Source organism: Anolis sagrei, chromosome Y (genome assembly GCF_037176765.1).
Source record: "Anolis sagrei isolate rAnoSag1 chromosome Y, rAnoSag1.mat, whole genome shotgun sequence".
In the NCBI taxonomy this organism is placed as follows: domain Eukaryota; kingdom Metazoa; phylum Chordata; class Lepidosauria; order Squamata; family Dactyloidae; genus Anolis; species Anolis sagrei.
The window spans coordinates 14,629,063-14,649,099 of NC_090035.1; the positions used below are offsets into that span (position 1 = coordinate 14,629,063).

Here is a 20,037-nt window from a genome sequence, read left to right on the forward strand (position 1 = left end):
TCCCAAGGGTAGTGGGGTTGGGGGGTGGCGCTTACTCTTCTCCGGAAGGGCCCAGGCATTGGGAGGGGCTGCTTCCGCCTTCAGTTCATTGGGAGTCAATCTTGTGGCCCTGCAGTTGTTTGGGCCTCCTACTCCCAGAAGCTCCTGTTGCCAGCCTGTCCAACGTCCAGGCATTCCTGGACATTGGATCTCCCCAGGCAGGCTTTGAAGCTGCAAGGCCATTCAATGCTAATCAACGTGGACAATTGCAAAATTCATACTTGCCTCCAACAGACAAGAGTTCTTTCTCCCACCCTGGACATTATTCCACAGATACATAAACCCCACTTGTCTAGTTTCCCACAGACCTCACAACCTTGTATTGTATATACATATAATATTGGTAATATTATAATGTAATACAATGTACTACTACTAATAATAATATAATGTAATAATAACATGATTTAATACAATATACTAATAATAATAATAATATGATATTGTAATTATATATTTTATATTAAATGTAATATTACTAATAATATTACAGTATAATGTTATAGTACAATGTAATATCTAGATAAATAAGAATGTAATGTTCATTTGTGGGATTAACAGAACTCAAAAAGCACTGGACGAATTGACACCAAATTTGGACACAAGACACCTAACAACCCAATGTATGTCCTTCACTCAAAAAAATGATTTTGTCATTTGGGAGTTGTAGTTGCTGTGATTTATAGTTCACATACAATCTAAGAGCATTCTGAACCCCACCAACAATGGAATTGAACCAAACTTGGCACACAGTTCTCCCATGACCAACAGAAAATACTGGAAGGGTTTGGTAGGCAGTGTCCTTTGGTTTTGGGAGTTGTAGTTCACCTACATCCAGAGAGCACTGTGGACTCAAGCAATGATGGATCTGGACCAAACTTGCCACGAATACTCCATATGTCCAAATACGAACACAGATGGAATTTGGGGGAAATCGAATCTTGACATATGGGAGTTGTGGTTCCTGGGATTTGTAGTTCACCTACAATCACAGACCATTCTGAACCCCACCAATGATAGAATTGGGCCAAACCTCCCACACAGAACCCCCATGACCCCCAGAGTGGCCCACAGCAAGGCGTGGCAGGGGACGGCTAGTATATAATATTAATATTGTGCTATGATAATAATAATCTATTGTATTTACTTTGTACTTGTAAGCCGCTCTGAGTCCTTTCGCGGTGAGAAGGGCGGCATATAAATGTTGTTAATTAATTAATTAATTAAACCTCTGAGGATGCCTGCAATAGATGTAGGCGGAACGTCAGGAGAGAATGCTTCTGAAACATGGCTGGACAGTCCAGAACACTCACAGCAACCCAGTCCAGTTATTAGTTTAGAACAGGCATGGGCAAACTTTGGGTGTTTTGGACTTCCAAGTTCCACAATTCTAAACAGCCTCAGGCCCTTTCCTTAAGCAGCTGAGGGGGGAAAAGAAGGGGCCTGAGGCTGTTAGGGATTGTGGGAGTTGAAGTCCAAAACACCCAGAGACCCGATATACACAGACATAAATAGACATACCTGCACGCGCATACACACGTACTTCCGGTTGGGGAGGTCTTCCTGGCCCAGCCTTTGCTCCTCCTCTTCCTCCTTCTGAGCTTTAAAAGGGGCGGGGCTAGACACCTGCTTGCCCCGCCCCTTCCGCTCCACTCGCCTTTGCCTGACAGGCGAGCGCCCTCCTGCGGGGTCCTTGTGCCCTCCTCTTTCACCACTTCCGGGCGGAAAAAAGGCCCCAGCAGAGAGATAGATGCCCGGCTCCAAGAAGCGCCTCTCTCCGGAGGAGGAGGAGGAAGGAGAAGGAGAAGAGGCGGGCCAGGCGAGGGCCCTGGCTCCCCTCCCTGCGGGGCCTCCCCGCCTGGGCGCCGCCTTCTTCAGCCAGCCCTGCGTCCACCTGGCCCGGGCCCTGCTGGGGAAGGTAGCCGGGGTGGGACCCACTGGGGGTGGCCTTGGGCAGGCACACTCTCTCAGCTTCAAAGGAGGCCTCCGCAGAACCCTTCAGGGCCAACCCCCTCCGCACTATTCCTCCATCAATTAGAGCTCTGTAGTAAGAGTCAGAATGATAATAATATTAATAGGGCCAGCTAACACCTCCAAACAAAGGATTCCCCCAGGCAGCAATCAGCCAGGTGTTGAAGCTGCAAGGCTATTCAATGCTAATCAATTAAAATAGCAAGAGTTTATTGTTCGGGCCCAAGACTATGACAGAAAGCACTTCCTTACTTACTTAGGCGATCTCTCCATTTGTGCCTCTTTAAATTCTGCAGCATTGCTGGTCACAGCTGACCTCCAGTTAGAGTGCTCAAGAGCCAGTGCTTCCCAGTTCTGATTTTAGAGTTTTTTTAGCACTGTTTTTTTTTTTAACACCAGATTTTATTCAGCCCGGAAAACTCACAGCAACCCAGGAATTACTAGGTTCTTGTAGGTTTTTTCGGGCTATAGGGCCATGTTCTAGAGGCATTCTCTCCTGACGTTTTGCCTGCATCTATGGCAAGCATCCTCAGAGGTAGTGAGGTCTGTTGGAAATAGGAAAATTGGTTTATATATCTGTGGAATGACTGGGGTGGGGCAGATATATAAACCCATTTTCCTATTTCCAACAGACCTCACTACCTCTGAGGATGCTTGCCATAGATGCAGGCGAAACGTCAGGAGAAATGCCTCTAGAACATGGCCCTATAGCCTGAAAAAACCCACAAGAACCTAGTGATTTCAGCCATGAAAGCCTTCGACAACCCAGGAATTCCGGCCATGAAAGCCTTCCAGAACACAAACTAAGGCAAATAAAGATAAGCATTACTTAACATAACACATAAAATGAATAAAATATGGCTACCAGTGCTAAAAAAACTCTAAAATCAAGACAGGAAATAATGAGCAACAGTAAAAAACAAAAACAAAAAAAACCCCAAGAATTCCAGACAGGAAACAATCAGGGCCAGCTAACCACCTCCCAGCAAAGGATTCACCAAGGCAGCAATCAGCCAGGCGTTGAAACTGCAAGGCCATTCAATGCTAATCAAGGTGGCCACTTGCAACATTCACACCTGCATCAAGCAGACAAGAGTTCTTTCTCTCACCCTGGACATTATTCCACAGATATATAAACCTCGCTTGCCTAATTTCCAACAGACCTCACAACCTCTGAGAATGCCTGCCATAGATGTGGGTGAAATGTCAGGAGAGATTGCTTCTGGAGCATGGCCAGACAGCATGGAAAAGTCACAGCAACCCAATATTTGTATTCGACCTTATCTCCCCAAGGGGACTCAGGACAGATTCTAGCGGACAGAAACACAAACATTCAGTGCCTTAAAACAACCCTAAACATAAATACATATAAACGACCCTCCTGCATCCCAAAGTAAACCAACATTGAATTATGACATAAAACCTAAAATTACAGTTTTTACAAATAAAAATGTAATATTAGTTTGTGGAATTAACATCTCAAAAACCACTGGGTGAATTGACACCAAATTTGGACACAATACACTTATCGGGCCAATGAGTGACCATCACTCTTAAAAACACTGAAAAAGCCAAAAATAAAAAAAATACACACACATATATGTGTATATATACACAGGCTGGGCCACTGCAACGCTTGGCAGGGGACAGCTAGTGTAACATAAACATATAGAATCCTAGAGTTGGAAGAGACCTCATGGGCCATCCAGTCCAATCCCATTCTGCAAAGAAGCAGGAAAATTGCATTCAAATCACCCCTGACAGATGGCTATCCAGCCTCTGTTTAAAAGCCTCCAAAGAAGGAGCCTCCACCACACTCTGGGGCAGAGAGTTCCACTGCTGAACAGCTCTCTCAGTCAGGAGGTTGTTCCTAATGTTCAGGTGAAATCGCCTTTCCTATATTTTGAAGCCATTGTTCCACGTCCTGGTCTCCAGGGCAGCAGAAAACAAGCCCGCCCCCTCCTCCGTATGACTTCCCCTCACATCTTTAGCCATGGCCCACATCATGTCTCCTCTCAGCCTTTTCTTCTGCAAGTTCAACATGCCCAGCTCTTTAAGCCACTCCTCATAGGGCTTGTTCTCCCGGCCCATTTTAGTCACACCCCCCCCCCCCTCTGGACATATGCAAACTTGTCAATATCTCCCTTAAATTGTGGTGCCCAGAATGGGACACAGTATTCCAATGAACCACAATTTACAGCACCACTAAAGGTGCAATTAAAAGATAATTAAAATTAATTATAGTGCAGTAATGTCCACCACACAAGCCAAGTCAACAGGGCCAGAATACAATAGTAATTTCTGATGAAAGGTGTATTGGTTGTCTATGGTTATCTAGTCCTCTTCCTCTCCGTTTGCTAGTGAGAATGAGTAAGTTTTTTAAAGGAGAGCCCCTGGTAGCACAGTGGACTAAACAGTTGCTGAACTTGCTGACTGAAAAGTTGGTTCGAATCTGGGGAGCAGGGTGACCTCCTGCTGTTAGCCTGAGCTTCTGTCAACCTAGCAATTTGAAAACATGCAAATATAAGTAGATCAATAGGTACCGCTCCGGTGGGAAGGTAACGGCGCTCCATGCAGTCATGCTGGCCAAATGACCTTGGAGGTGTCTACGGACAACACCGGCTCTTTGTCTTAGAAATGGAGATGAGCACCAACCCCCAGAGTAGGACACAACTAGAGTTAATGTCAAAGGGAAACCTTTACAATTTCCTAAAGGAGAAGGGGGCCATTTTTAGTTCTTTAGGGAGTTCCAGAGACATAAAGTGATCACGGAGAGGGCCTCCTCCAATGACCACAGTGTCCAAGTGGGTTTGTAGGAGGAGATGCGATTAGTCAGATAGCCTGGGCCTGAACCATTTAGGGCTTTAAAGGTAATGACCAGCACTTTGTATCCAGCCCTGAAGCAGTTACCCATTTTAAACTGCATGTGAGCTCTGTGTGTTTTCTATGCTCGTTATGTTTTCTCTTTGTGATGCTGTTATACTGTGCCTGGAATTGCAAGGAGAGGCTGATGATACATCTATTGTTGTTGTTATTATTATTTTACTGACACAAAAGCACAATATATCACAGCAAACGAGATCTATATGTTGGATTTCGTATCACAAAATCAGAAGTCAAACACTTCCCAAGCGTCTAGGACTGTGTGATGTATTTTCGAATGATGTGCGCAGATCCAAGTAAAGGTGGCCTTTTGCAATTGACAGATCATGATTTTGTCGATGTTTATTGTTTCCAAATGCCAACTGAGATCTTTTGGCAAAGCACCCAGTGTGCCAATGAACACTGGGACCTCCTGTGCTGGTTTATGCCAGAGCCTTTGCAGTTCGATTTTGAGGTCTTGATGGCGGTTGAGTTTTTCCTGTTGTTTTTCCTCAATGCAACTGTCACCTGGTATGGCGACTTCAATAATCCAGGCTTTTTTCTTTTTCACAATCGTGATGTCTGGTGTATTGTGTTCCAAAACTTTGTCAGTCTGGATTCGAAAGTCCCACAGTATTTTTGCATGTTCATTTTCCATGACCTTTTCGGGTTTATGATCCCACCAATTCTTTGCTGCTGGCAGGTGGTACTTGTGACATAAGTTCCAGTGAATCATCTGAACCATAGAGTTGTGTCTTTGTTTGTAGTCCATCTGTGTGATTTTCTTGTAACAGCTGAGGATATGATCCATGGTTTCATCAGCTTCCTTGCATAGTCTGCATTTTGGGTCATCCATTGATTTTTCAATCCTGGCCTTAATTGCATTGGTTCTGATGGCTTGCTCCTGGGTTGCAAGAATCTGGCCTTCTGTCTCCTTCTTCAAGGTTCCATTCGTGAGCCATAACCAGGTCTTTTCCTTGTCAACTTTTTCTTCAATTTTGTCAAGGAACTGCCCATGCAATGCTTTGTTGTGCCAGCTGTCAGCTCTGGTTTGGAGTGCAGTTTTCTTGTACTGGCTCTTTGTCTGTTGTGCTTTGAGAAGTTTCCGATTATTGACTTAGCATGTTCTTGGCTTTCCTTGACATTATATTATTATTATTATTATTATTATTATTATTATTATTGGCTGCCCTCAAGTTACAAACATCTCACTTACAAATGACTCACAGTTAAGAACAGGGTGGGGGCGACAGGAATTGAGAGGAATCTATCCCTCAGAAAGGAAATCCCCTCCTGGAAGAGTTATTATCCTTGTTTCCAGAACAAGCCAAATTTTCCAAAATCCTATTCTCACAGGGATAGAAAGGGAGGGGAAACCTGAAGAGTGGCACATATTAGATTTGGCTGGAGTTACACTTTAAAATGTCCCTGTTCCAAATTACAAACAAATTTAGCTTAAGAACAAACCTCGAGCCTCTCTCTTTCTCCCCTTGGGGACTGCCTGTATTTATTATTATGAGCATCCCTCCCACTCTTCACACACACACCCCCTCTTGCCCCTCACTGGCTGCCTCTTCTTCCCCGCAGGTGCTGGTGCGCCGCCTGCCTGGAGGCGCCATGCTCCGGGGGCGGGTGGTGGAGACGGAGGCCTACCTGGGGGGACCGGACATGGCCTCCCACTCCCGGGGTGGGCGCCGCACCCCTCGCAATGCAGCCATGTTCATGGCCCCCGGTACCCTGTATGTCTACCAGATCTACGGCCTCTACTTCTGCGTGAACATCTCCAGTCAGGGTGAGTTGGGGGGGGGGGGCTACCTTGAGACTTTCTGCCCTCTCTCAGTGTGACTTGCAACTGACCATTGCCTTCTCTCTGTGCAGGGGAGGGGGCAGCAGTGCTGCTGCGCTCGTTGGAGCCCCTCCAAGGTCTGGAGGCCATGCGGGAGCAACGCCTGCTCCTCTCACGCCGCCGGAAGGGCCCCTCCGTCCCTCTCAAGGCCTGGCAGCTGTGCAACGGCCCCTCCAAGCTCTGCCAGGCACTGGCCCTGGACAAGACCCTGGACCAGGAGGACCTCAGCTGCCACCCGGACCTCTGGCTGGAGGAAGGCCAGGAGGAGGAGGAGGGAAAGGAAGAGCAGACAGTAGTGTGCGCCAAGCGCATTGGCATCAGTGGGGAGTGGGCCCACAAGCCCCTGCGCTTCTACCTCCGGGGCAACAAGTACGTCAGCGTCACCGACAGGGAGGCTGAGCGGGCCACTGGACCCAGGCTCCCAGATGAACTCAGAGCCTGAAAGGATAAGCAGGACCTGCCTGGTTTCTGAGGTGCTTTCCCACATTGGACAATAAAGCAAGATTTCCTATTTTGGCTAAAGAGCAAGCCTGTCCTGTCTTTGGGGGGGGGGGGGAGCCTCAGTTGTGCTGTATCCCACCTCACAATGCCCAATAGTATGGTGATGGCAAGGGAAGGGAAGGGGGCCCACCCTCACACACAGTGGTGGTTCTCAAAACAAATCACTTATCACAGCAGGAGGCCTCTGCACATGCTGCTGTGGTGCTCCTTTAGACCCGGATCCCAAACATGCACAGAGACATGGCTTGGCAGAAAGCATTGTGAGTGTATTGTTATAACTGGGCTTCCAAGGGAGGCATTTCCTCCAAAGATGAATGAATGGCTTTGGGCCTTGAGCAGGCACAGCAACATGTCTTTCTCAGTCCTCTGGGGACTGGCCGCACTGCTGGGCTGGCGTTCGCCATGGAGCAGCAACACAGCCAGAAAGGACACCGGCACAAACAGGAACAGCCATCACCACCCGGTAGGCCAGGCTCCTGTGTTCTCGTCACCGGCATGTCTTTGCCCCAATCCCTTTGTCCACTCAGGGAAAGAGGAGTGCTCCAGTGTCACCCACAAGGCCCCGGAGGGCAGGGTTTACTTCTCCTCACTTTTGGAAGGACTGGAAGACGGAGATGACAGGGTCCTCGTGGTTGGTTACCACCAGGACGCTGCGGAACTTGTCAAAAAGCATCAGGAGATGGGAACGGCGCATGTTCTCATTGTACATGATCTCCTCCAGGTGATGTCGCCCCCGGAAGTAGTGCAGAAGCCTGCCAAGAGAGGCAAAGGGGTCAATTGAGAAGCAGGGGGCATTCAGGCCTTTGGTAAGGTCATGTCAGGTCAGGAGTAGTGACTGCTGTTCTAAGCAGCCCTTTGAGCCTGATCTTTGAACACAGAGCTGGACCAAGACCAGCAAACGACCCTCCCTCCTTCGCTGAGCTGGATGTGTTTTGTGTTTCCCCTTTGCTACCTGGCAAAGGTGCGCAGGTCCTCGGGGTTGTGGGCGGCAGGGACACTGAGGATGGCCTCGCGCTCATGCTCGGAAAGGCTGGTCAGCAGGTTTTCTGTCATGCGCTTGTTCACAGGGGAATCTCCTCCGGGTAGCAGCTCTGCGCTGGAGTTGTCCATGCTGGGACTGGTGAGCGTCATGTCGTCACTGCTAGCTGCAGAGGGGGACAGGGCCTCCGTGAGACCCGGGGGCAGATCTGCAGAACAGAGCCACTCAGCCACCCTCTGGGGATCCAGCCCTTTGTCCCTTCCTTGGGAGAGGAGGGGGGTCCCGTACTCGGGGAGCCGAAGCTGAGGGCGTTGGGGGTGCTGAGGCTCCGTCCCCCAACCCGGGCGGCAAAGGGGGGCTCCTCCACTCTGGGCCGGTGGTCCTCCTCCTTTGGGGGCACCATCAGGCAGGCGTAAGTGTGCAACTGGATTAGGAGCCGGTGCTGGAGCATCCAGACCACCATCGGGATGAGCTGTGTCTGGTGGGAAGGGAGAGGAAGAGAACAGGCACTGAACAGGGTGCAGAGGGGGCCTCAAGGCTGGCAGGAAAGTGACAGTGGGGGGGGGGGGACTCACCTCCTGCACCGGGGGAGCCAGGGGGTCCTTGAAGTCCGACAGGAAGACCGGCAGGGAGAACTTGGAGAGGACGGAGGGCAGGTCATGGCCAGGGAACTGGCAGGCAAAGTCCTCCGCCAGAGGAGAGTAACTGGGGGGAAGAGGGGGGGATTTGTCTGGAACCGCTGGGCCCTTCCCTTCTGCCCACATCTCTCTGCCCAACTCTCTGCCCCAGGCTGCCCTTTCTCAACAGGGCCCTGCCAGAGACAGCGGCTGGCTCTGGGCCCCTCTGGCTTGCCCAGCCGCACTGCATCCCCAGCGAAGCCCTGCCAGGCTCTTACAGGCAAAGACTGGCGTTGGGGGAGAGCATGTAGACGTTGTTTTCGCACAGTGGGTAGATGATAATGGCTTTCCCCCAGTAGACCAGGTGTGCCGCCAGCTGGAACACCTGCCAGAGAGGACCAATGGCATGCACTCATTGAGCAGCAGAGCACACTGTGGCTCCAGAGGCTGAGTTCTGGCAGAAAGATGCCTCTCCTCCTCCTCCTTGTCTGGATGTGGAGTCCCAACCCAAAGGACTTACTGGGCCAAATGCTGGGAGCTGCGTTTTGGCTTGGAAGACCCTGTTCCCTCCTGTTCTGGGCCTGTAGGTCAAGTCTTCCTATTGGGGGTGGGGAGAAGGGAGGCAGGGGGCTTCCTGACCTGGAGCAGGGCAAGGTCGGCATCCTGGGCCAGCTGCTGCAGGTTCTTCACGGCGGAGGCAGTACGGATGACACGCACCAGGGCTGGGGAGCAGTCCAGCGGGAGGTCGCCCAGGAGGGACTTCTCGTCCTTCAGCAGCAGCAGGGCATGGTACGGCCTGGCAGGGAGTGGGGGCAGGGGCATTGAGCCACGTGAGGAAGGAGAAGAGGAGCAAGCAGCATATCACCATAGGACTCCCCAACACATAGGAGTGGGGGGGGGGGGCTCACAAAGGAGGAGAGGGGAAGGGGGCCAGGGCCCCAGACCACCTCCAATGGCCTCTTGTTCTCCAAGCAGAGTCTGTGCACAGGAAGCCCAGTCCAAAAGACCCCCCTCCCAAAAAAAAAGAGGTCTCACCGAATAGCTTTCAGGCTCCTCTCGATGGCCTCAGGTGGGATGAAATAGGCCTTGTGAGGGAGGCAGAAGCTCACTTCCAACCAGTTGTTGATGTGCAGCCGGACCACCCCCGTTGTGCAGAGGCTGCAGGAGCAGAAACATCCACTTACCCCTAACTGCCCCCAAACAGAGACCCCCCCCCCCCCGGGCCCTCAATTCCATGGGGCATTTCTCTATCATGTTATTTAGAAACTGTTTATTTTATTATTTCATGGATTTAGTTTGATGGTATTTTTGCTTCTTTGCTTTTTATTTTGCTGTACTATAATTTTGGGCTTGGTCTCATGTTAGCCGCCCTGAGTCCCCTTTGGGGAAAATGTGGCAGGGTACAAATAATAATAATAATAATAATAATAATAAGAATAAGAAGAAGAAGAAGAAGAAGAAGAAGAAGAAGAAGAAGAAGAAACACAACAAGATGAGTCCACAGCAGACACAGCAGGATTGCGACATAACGATCCATACTTTGTTTTTTAACACGATTCTGAGGTCAGGAGTCTTGTGCTCCAAAACTCTGTCTGTCTGAATCTGGAAGTCCCAGAGGAGTTTGGCGTGTTCATTCTCTGTAACTCTTTCCGGCTTGTGATCCCACCAGTTCTTTGTCGCAGGCAGATGGTGTTTGTGGCACAAGTTCCAATGAATCATCTGAGCAATGGTGTTATGTCTCTGCTTGTAATCTATCTGCGCAATCTTTTTGCTGAGAATGTGACCTATTGTTTCATCTGCTTCCTTGCAGGGTCTACATTTGGGATCTGTTGTCGACTTTTCAATTCTAGCTCTGATGGCATTTGTTCTAATGGCTTGTTCTTGGGCTTCCAGAATCAGGCCCTCCGTCTCCTTTGTCAGAGTTCCATTTGTGAGCCACAGCCATGTTTTTTCTTTGTCAATTTGGCTCTCAATTTTTGCCAGAAACTGTCCATGAAGAGCCTTCTTTTATTATTATTGTTGTCATCGTCACCATCATCATCATCATTATTATTATTATTATTATTATTATTATTATTATTATTGGGCAGGGCTCCCACAGTAGCAGCCTGCCTGGCAAAGCAGACGACCTGAGAGGGAGGGGGCAAACAGGCAGACAACTCCCCCTCCCTCCCTCCCTCTGGCTGAGGCTGCTCTGGGACTGTGGCCAGCGAGTGCCCCTAAGTGGCCAAGGAGGGAAGTGCACAGAGGCTCTACAGGCCAACCTCCACCTTAAGGGATGGAGGGTGGAAGCCTAAACAGATGGAGCATTTTATTACATTCAAGAGCCTTTGCCATATGTTGTCGTCTCTCAAGAGAGAATCCACGAGGAAGGGCTCAGACAGTGTGGAACGGAGGAACTTGAACATCTCTCTTGGATAAAACTTAAAACTTTTGTATTTCCTTAAAGATACCAAACAGATCAACTAAGACATGAGCAAAGCCTTCTGTCTGCCATTAAGCCAAGCCCTGCACGCTTCCCAGCCTCATGCCACATCCCTGTTCCCCTCAGCCTTTGGCTCTTTACCTGTCGAAAGCTTCCTTGAGGTCCCTGGCCAGCTTGCACTTGGGCAGGATGTGGAGGAAGGGCGACTGGGGGCCCTCTGGGGCTGCGGGGAGAGAGGAAGCAGTGTGCAGACCTCCAAGGCTGCTCTTATGCAGAAAGACAGCCCCTCCATAGTCATCCTGCAGCCCAGCTAACCACCCAGAAGTCACTGTTTTAAGGATATGCCCCGGTCTCTCGGGCCCAGCAGCCAGAGGGTTAAGAGCTGGGCCAAAGAAATGGCACCAAGGGCCTGCAGTTCAGAGGGAAGGCTTATGTTTTAGGTATGGGCATGAAAGCTAAACCCAACCAGCCAAGGAGGGGAGGCCCACCTTCAGACATGGCTGAGACCTCATCCTGGATGGCCAGGATGAGTTTGGCCTCTCGAGTGAGGTACTGGCAGCGGCGCTCCTCGTGCTGCAGGACAATGGCGATGCGACGGGAGAGGTTATGCAGGCAGCTGATGACTGAAGGGTCGGCTGTGGCCTGAGAGAGAGGCAAAAGGTCAGGCTGGGGAATAATGGATGCGGTGGGGGTTCCCGATACGAATCTCAAACAGAATGATTCCCCATTGACTCAAGGCCCAAAGGCTCCCACCTGAAGCCAAAAGGAGCAAATTAAAGCCCATTCCCCCTGGGCAGGCAAGGACTGCTATCAGCTTCCTGCAGCTGAGCAAAGGGTTGGGCTGCAAAGGCAAGCAACAGGGGGCCATGGGTATTGGGGGGGGGGGGGGTAAGCAGCTGCTAGGAGTCTGTTAAGGAGCTGGAGGAGAAGGCAGCCCATATCGCTCCAGCCATGAATCACAAGCCATGACTCAGCACAACGGATAATGGAGTTTATTTTTTTGCTAAGTCACGACTCTCTCTCTGGGCACGGCGAATGCCTGCTCTCCAAAAGCCTCTCTTTACCCCTCTCCCAGCCCCAGCCTTTTACCCCCAGCTTTGAAGACATCCATAGCTCTGAATCTGGACTCAGGAGACACAAAACCTCCCAGGGAGAAGTCCCCAGGCACAGTGCCCCCTCCCACCCCCACACATCTGCCCAGAGCGCCTCTGGAGGGGGCCTCTTTCCCCCAGGAAACAGAATCCCCCAACTGACCCAGGCCCACTCGCTCACTGGACCCAATCCCTGGGTGACATACCCTCAAGGCAAAGACAACGTTGAACAGGATCATGGTGGGCATTTCTCTCTTTGGGGAGGGGTCTGTCTTGGAGATCTGCAAAGCAAAAAAGGATGGCTATCGAAGGGAAAAATGGGGAGAGGAGGAGGATAGAAAGAAAGGTCTTGGAAACAGGGAGGGCCGCAGCAGGAGCCTCCAAGGCTTTTGAGACATTGATGGGGAACGGAAGGCAGACCCGATCAGCCCCAAGGCACCCACTTTCCCAGGAGGGAGGGATCTAGGAGGGGGCTCTGCCTCTGCTTGGGGAGTCTCCAAACAGGATCCTGGAGCCCCCCTCTCTTTCCTGGCCCCTACCTGCCCAAAGGCATGCTGCAGCAGCGTAGGGTGGCCCACAAAGCGGACGTTGTCTATCTTCAACTCAAACTTCTTGCCACACATGTCCGACTTAGTGGCTAGAATCGTTGCCAGGATGACATCTGAAAACCTTCAGGGGAGACACAGGGGTCACTGAGGCCCCCAGCTGCCCCCCTCCCCCCAACAACAACCCCATCAACCTCCCAGCAACAACCTGGCATTTGGATATTAATTTTCCACATGACGATTGGAAAATGCACACAGGTCCCATGGGGCCCCCTTCCCATCCTCCCCGGGGAGGGGGACACACATCTGTGGGGCAATTAAGAGGCGGCTTCAGAGCCAAGCCTTTCCAATTGCGGGAATCACTGGAAGGCGAAGCGTCCAGGCAAAGAGGCCAGAGCGGCTCATGCATCTCCCGCAAAGGACAGACGCTCAGGAAGGTAGAGGGACAGTAGACAGAGGATGCAGGATGGTCAGGGACAGGCAGAGCTTGTGGGGAGGGCTGTGGTCCTATAACCCTCCCCTGTGCAGCCCCCTCAAGAGAAGGGATCTAGACTGCTTTGGAGAAGAGAACCATCCAGGAAGGAGCGGCAGGTGAGCAGGGCACCTCTACTTAAAGCTGGAGGGTGAAAATGCAAACATACAATCCTAGGACTCAAGAAAAATGGAGCAAGGAGAGCCAGTGTGACAGAATAGTGTCTTGAGCCTTGGGCCAGGACTCTGGAGACCTAGGTATGGACCCCTCAGATAAGGAAGCCCACTAGGCAAAGTCGCAGTCTCTCCTCCTCTGAGAAAATCTTGTCAAGAAAACCACCCCTGGTTGGGATCAAACTAAAGGTATGCAACAACAAGAGCAACAACAAAACCGGAACACAGCTGGACTCTTCCAAATCCAGCCCTTCAATCCCATCAGAGAGGAAACATAGTTGTTTGTCTGTGCAGAGAAAGGCCTCAAGCCCCCTTCACACCCCATGCTGTGCCACTATCTCCCCCATCTTTTCTGGACAGAGCTTAGGAAGTTACTTTTCTTGGGCCACTCATCATGCAACAAGGAACCAGTAAATATTGATGAGTGGTTTGCTCCTATTCCCAAAGGGGAGGGGAGGTCTCATCACATAGATTTTTTATTACTTCCGACAAAATGGCTAGACAGTGGAAATGGCTTCTGTCAGAACATCTGTAAAAGCACCTTGAAAAGAACACCAGAAAAGGAGGAAAGGGACCTGTTCCCCATTGTGACATCCCTGCTCTGTGGAGCCTGTAAGACCCCTTCCGCTTCTCCCCGTGTGCTGTCCGTTCCATTCGCCGCTTGGTGAGAAACAGAAGTGAAGAAGAAGGAAAGGGGTGCGCAGAGCAGACAGTGCAGAAGGGGAGCCAGGCGGCTCAGAGGTTCGCTCTTACCCGTCCACTACCTGCTCCTCAGTGAGAGGACATGGCTCTCTGGAAACAGGAACAGGGGGGCGTCAGCACCACTCCGGAAAGAGGGAAGGAGGCAAAGGCACCACCAAAACACTGCCAAATGGGACAACCCAGCCCTGGCCATTGAAAGCGGTCCCCATGAGGAAGGCAGGCACTGAAAGGGGCCCAAAGGGGAGACGAGAGCGGGACTGGAGCCAACCCAGGCTTTATTCCTGGGATAGAGAACTGGGGGAGGGGGGGGGGCTGAGCCGTTTGGGCAGGACTGGCTGTAGTGGGAAAGAGAGATCTTTCAAGGAGCCAGTGGGTCAGCAAGCTCATCCGTTATCCACCATAAATGCTTCTAAAGCAGGCAGGGTATTAGCCCTCCAGGTATTTTGGACTTCAGCTCCCACAATTCCTACTGGCTGTTAGAAATTGTGAGAGTTTGACTCCAAAACACCTGGAGGGCCAAAGTTTGCCCATGCTAGTTCTAAAGGGACTACTGGCAGATGTGCAGCAAAGATATACACCTCATATTAGCCTCGTAAGGTCAAGGTAAAGGTTTTCCCCTGACATGAAGTCCAGTCGTGTCCGACTCTGGGGGGTGGTGCTCATCTCCATTTCTAAGCCGAAGAGCCGGCGTTGTCCGTAGACATCTCCAAGGTCATGTGGCCAGCATGACTGCATGGAGTTTCAAGTTAGCCTCATGAAACTGGAATAACCCTTCTCTTCAAAACATTATTCATTGGGAAGTCTGCCTCTGACAATCCTGGGAGGATGTTTACCTTGTTGCTGAGAGGATCCGTGCTCAAGTTCAATGCTCCTTTTGTACAGAGCAGTGCATAAGTGTACCCTACACATATCTGGTTGAACACCTAGCACTGATAGCATTTATACAATACAAAAGGTTTAGCCTTCCAGTTGCTTCTGGCCTCAACTCCCATCAGGCCCAACCACAATGGCCGCTGCCTCTAATAATGATGGGAGACACAGCCCAACGTTGGAGAAAGGGGCTGGCTTGGGCAGCAGAAGAGGAAGAGCCCAGTTCCAGCGGACCCTGCCTCCTATGGAGCAAGCCTTTTTCAATTGGTGGCGTACCTGGCGTCCCCCTCGGGGTCTTCCACACTCTCCCCGATGCTGCTCACAGCGTACCGGCTCCGGGGCTTCCCTTTCAGAGAAACAAACAAACAATGGAGAAGGGTCAAGAACATTGGGGAAGGCCAGTGGCTTGTCTGCTTGACTGCCACTCCCTGACTTAATAATAGTAATAATAATAATAATAATAATAATAATAATAATAATAATAAATAACAACAACTTTATTTTTGTACCCTGCCTCCATCTCCCAGAAGGGACTCAGGGTGGCTTACATGGGGACAAGGCCAAACAACATAATTAAAAATATAAAACATTAAAATACATAAACAACAGCATAAACAAAATAAAACAACATTATAGCAAACTAAAAATTAAACATCAATCTAACAAACAACTTTTCTTTTATAATAATAATAATAATTATTATTATTATTATTATTATTATTATTACTTTGGGACTTTCGAATTCAGACTGACAAGAGTTTTGGAGCACAATACTCCTGACCTCACGATCATGTTAAAAAACCAAGTATGGATTGTTGATGTTGCAATCCCAGGCAACAGCAGAATTGATGAGAAGCAACTGGAAAAGCTGACATGATATGAGGATTTAAAGATCAAACTGCAAAGACTCTGGCAAAAGCTAGTAAAGGTGGTCCCAGTAGTACTCAGCACACTGGGTGCAATGCCTAAAGACCTTGGCCTGCACTTAAACACAATTGGCACTAACAAAATTACCATCTGCCAGCTGCAGAAGGCCACCCTACTGGGATCTGCACGCATTATTCACCGATACATCACACAGTCCTAGACTCTTGGGAAGTGTCTGACATGTGATCCAATACAACGGCCAGCAGAATGATCCTGTTTGCTGTGTACTCATCTTGTGTTTCAAGTAATAAATAAATAATAATAATAATAATAATAATAATAATAATCTATGCATTCATAATAATATTTTATGTTTATTACTGGCTGTCCTAAACCAGGCATGGATAAAGCTTTTTAGTTTTTTAAATATGTCATGATGTTATTGTTTTATTGTTTTACTGTTATTGCTTTAAAGTTTATTGGTTTGCTTTTTGAGTTTTATTGTTGTATTTGTTATGCTGTTGTTTTATTGAGGGCCTTGGCCTTTCTAAGCCGCACCGAGTCCTTCGGGAGATGTTAGCGGGGTAGAAATAAAGTTAATAATAATAATAATAATAATAATAATAATAAACATGGGCCCGCCAGGTGTTTTGGACTTCAACTACCACAATCCCTAACAGACTCAGATACCCTTATTTTCCTTCTCAGCCGCTTAAGGAAAGGGCTTGATGCTGTTAGGAATTGTGGGAGTTGAAGTCCAAAACAGCTGGAGAAAGGGCTGAACTTTGCCCACTCCTGTCCTAAACAAATGCCTGGACTGGGTTGCTGTGAGTTTACTGGACTGTATGGACATGTTTCAGAAGCATTCTCTCCTGACGTTTTGCCCACATCTATGGCAGGCATCCTCAGAGGTTGTGAGGTCTGTTGGAAACTAGGCAAGTGATGTTTATATATCTGTAAAAAGGGTTAAACCCCTGTACCGGCAGGACTGAAGACCGACAGGTCGCAGGTCCGAATCCGGGGAGATGCAGATGAGCTCCCTCTACCAGCTCCAGCTCCTCATGCGGGGACATGAGAGAAGCCACCCACAAGGATGATAAAACATCAAATTATCTGGGCGTCCCCTAGGCAATGTCCTTGCAGACGGCCAATTCTCTCACACCAGAAGCGACTTGCAGTTTCTTAAGTCGCTCTTGACACAACCAAAAAAAAAAAATCTGTAAAATGTCCAGGATGGGAGAAAGAACTTCTTGTCTGTTGGAGGCAAGTGTGAATGTTGTAATTGGCCACCTTGATTAGCATTGAGCGGCCTTGCAGCTTCAAAGCCTGGCTGGTTGCTGCCTGGGGGGAGGGAGAACTTCTTGTCTGTTGGAGGCAAGTGTGAATGTTGCAATTGGCCACCTTGATTAGCATTGAGCGGCCTTGCAGCTTCAAAGCCTGGCTGGTTGCTGCCTGGGGGGGGGGGGCTTCTGGTGTGAGTTTTCTGGGCTGCCTAGCCTTATTCCAGAAGCATTCTCTCCTCACGTTTCAACCACATCTATGGCAGGCATCCTCTGAAGTTGAGGGGTCTGTTGGGAAACTAGGTAAGTGAGGCTTATATATCTGTGGAAGGATGTCCAGACCTCTTGTCTGCTTGAGGCAAGTGTGGACGTTGCAATTGGCCACCTTGATTAGCATTGAGCGGCCTTGCAGCTTCAAAGCCTGGCTGGTTGCTGCCCGGGGGGGGGGCTTCTGGTGTGAGTTTTCTGGGCTGCCTAGCCTTATTCCAGAAGCATTATCTCCTGACGTTTCAACCACATCTATGGCAGGCATCCTCTGAAGTTGAGGGGTCTGTTGGGAAACTAGACAAGTGAGGCTTATATGGAAGGATGTCCAGGGTGGGAGAAAGAACTCTTGTCTGCTTGAGGCAAGTGTGAATGTTGCAATTGGCCACCTTGATTAGCATTGAGCGGCCTTGCAGCTTCAAAGCCTGGCTGGTTGCTGCCTGGGGGGGAGGGAGAACTTCTTGTTTGTTGGAGGCAAGTGTGAATGTTGTAATTGGCCACCTTGATTAGCATTGAGCGGCCTTGCAGCTTCAAAGCCTGGGTGGTTGCTGTCTGGGGGGAGGGAGAACTTCTTGTCTATTGGAGGCAAGTGTGAATGTTGCAATTGGCCACCTTGATTAGCATTGAGCGACCTTACAGCTTCAAATCCTGGCTGGTTCCTTGCGGGGGGGGGGGGGGGGCTTCTGGTGTGAGTTTTCTGTGGAAGGCTTTCATGGCTGGAATCCCTGGGTTGCTGTGAGTTTTCCAGGCTGCCTGGCCTTGTTCCAGAAGCATTCTCTCCTGACGTTTCAACCACATCTATGGCAGGCATCCTCTGAAGTTGAGGGGTCTGTTGGGAAACTAGGCAAGTGAGGCTTATATATCTGTGGAAGGATGTCTAGGGTGGGAGAAAGAACTTTTGTCTGCTTGAGGCAAGTGGGGACGTTACAACTGTCCACTTTGATTAGCATTGAATGGCCTTGCAGCTTCAAAGCCTGGCTGGTTGCTGCCTTGGGGAGGGGGGGTTCAGACTGGCTACTGGAGCTTCTGGGAGTCTGAGGCCTAAACAGGTGCAGGGCCACAAGTTTAACTCCTAGAATCATAGAATCAAAGAGTTGGAAGAGACCTCATGGGCCATCCAATCCAACCCCATTCTGCCAAGAAGCAGGAATATTGCATTCAAATCACCCCTGACAGATGGCCATCCAGCCTCTGTTTAAAAGCTTCAAAAGACGGAGCCTCCACCACACTCCGGGGCAAAGAGTTCCACTGCTGAAGTTCTTCCTCGTGTTCAGATGGAATCTCCTCTCTTGTAGTTTGAAGCCATTGTTCCATTGCGTCCTAGTCTCCAAGGAAGCAGAAAACAAGCTTGCTCCCTCCTCCCTGTGGCTTCCTCTCACATATTTATACATGGCTATCATATCCCCTCTCAGCCTTCTCTTCTTCAGGCTAAACATGCCCAGCTCCTTAAGCCGCTCCTCATAGGGCTTGTTCTCCTGTTGAACCAAAGGCGAAAGCGTCCCCTCCCTGAGGCGAAGAGGGAGAGCGCGCCCCCCTCCCACCTCCCCGCCCGGTCGCCCTGGCAACGCCGCCATAGCCTTCCTTCCGGGGCGTGCCCTACTTCCGCCCGTCCCGCTTGGCCCGCTCCCTCCGCCGCGCGCTCGCTGCTCCCTCACCGGTCTGGGCGGCCGGGTTGGCGGCCCCGCGCTGGAACGGGAAGCGGAAGAGCAGCTTGTTTCCTCGGCTGCCGGAGCTGACCAGGATGACGCTGATGGGGCTCGAGCCGTCCCCCATCCTCCACCTCCTCTCGCGCGGCAGCCACCATAGAGCCCAAGAGCGCCGCCAGCGGTGGCTAGACTAGAGGGGTTGCGCGGCGCATGCGCCCGGAGCCCCCTTTGAAGGCCTCAGCCGCAGTCGCGCGTGCGCAGTTGATCCAGGAAGAGGGGGAGTAAACACGACCCACTTCTCATGCACGTGTTTTGGACTCCAACTCCCACCATTCCTAACAGCCTCAGGCCCCTTCCTTTTCCCCCTCAGCCGCTTAAGCTGAGGGGGAAAAGGAAGGGGCCTGAGGCTGTTAGGAATGGTGGGAGTTGGAGTCCAAAACACCTGCAAGGCCCAAGTTGCTAATATAATATATTGTATATACATATAATATTTATAATATTATAATGTAATGCAATATAATACTACTACTACTAATAATATGATATTATAATTATGTTATAATATCACTGGGTTGTTGTAGTTTTTTTCGGGCTATATGGCCATGTTCTAGAGGCATTCTCTCCTGACCTTTCGCCTGCATCTATGGCAAGCATCCTCAGAGGTTTTGAGGTCCGTTGGAACTAGGAAAATGGGTTTATATATCTGTGGAAAGACCAGGGTGGGACAAAGGACTGTTGTCTGCTGGAGCTAGGGGTTGAATGTTTCAACTGACCACCTTGATTAGCATTTGATAGCCTGGAAGTGCCTGGAGCAATCTTTTGTTGAGAGGTGATTACATGTCCCTGATTGTTTTCCCTCCGCTGTTTTGCTGTTTTAATTTTAGAGG

At 49.9% G+C, this 20,037-nt stretch overlaps 2 protein-coding genes across 3 annotated transcripts; one reads left to right on the plus strand and one right to left on the minus strand.

The window, feature by feature from the left end:
• The first annotated feature begins 1,681 nt into the window (after positions 1-1,681).
• LOC132782048 (DNA-3-methyladenine glycosylase) lies at positions 1,682-7,230 on the plus strand. The gene is made up of 3 exons (XM_060786695.2): positions 1,682-1,957; positions 6,460-6,664; positions 6,751-7,230. The coding sequence occupies exons 1-3, from the start codon at positions 1,790-1,792 to the stop codon at positions 7,158-7,160; spliced, it is 783 nt and encodes a 260-aa protein (XP_060642678.2). The 5' UTR covers positions 1,682-1,789; the 3' UTR covers positions 7,161-7,230.
• Positions 7,231-7,464: 234 nt separating this feature from the next.
• NPRL3 (NPR3 like, GATOR1 complex subunit) lies at positions 7,465-19,375 on the minus strand. 2 transcript variants are annotated; one of them, XM_067461724.1, is made up of 14 exons: positions 19,160-19,375; positions 15,370-15,439; positions 14,275-14,313; positions 12,871-13,000; positions 12,538-12,612; positions 11,729-11,882; positions 11,382-11,463; positions 9,851-9,973; positions 9,455-9,611; positions 9,094-9,200; positions 8,774-8,903; positions 8,487-8,676; positions 8,172-8,364; positions 7,465-7,971 (listed from the first exon to the last, which is right to left on the minus strand). In XM_067461724.1, exons 1-14 carry the CDS (start codon positions 19,275-19,277, stop codon positions 7,806-7,808), a joined length of 1,734 nt encoding a protein of 577 aa, XP_067317825.1. In that variant the 5' UTR covers positions 19,278-19,375; the 3' UTR covers positions 7,465-7,805. The 2 variants fall into 2 exon arrangements, with proteins under 2 accessions (XP_067317825.1, XP_067317826.1); XM_067461725.1 differs by lacking the exon at positions 14,275-14,313 and having other exon boundaries at positions 19,160-19,374.
• Between the last annotated feature and the right edge of the window lie 662 nt (positions 19,376-20,037).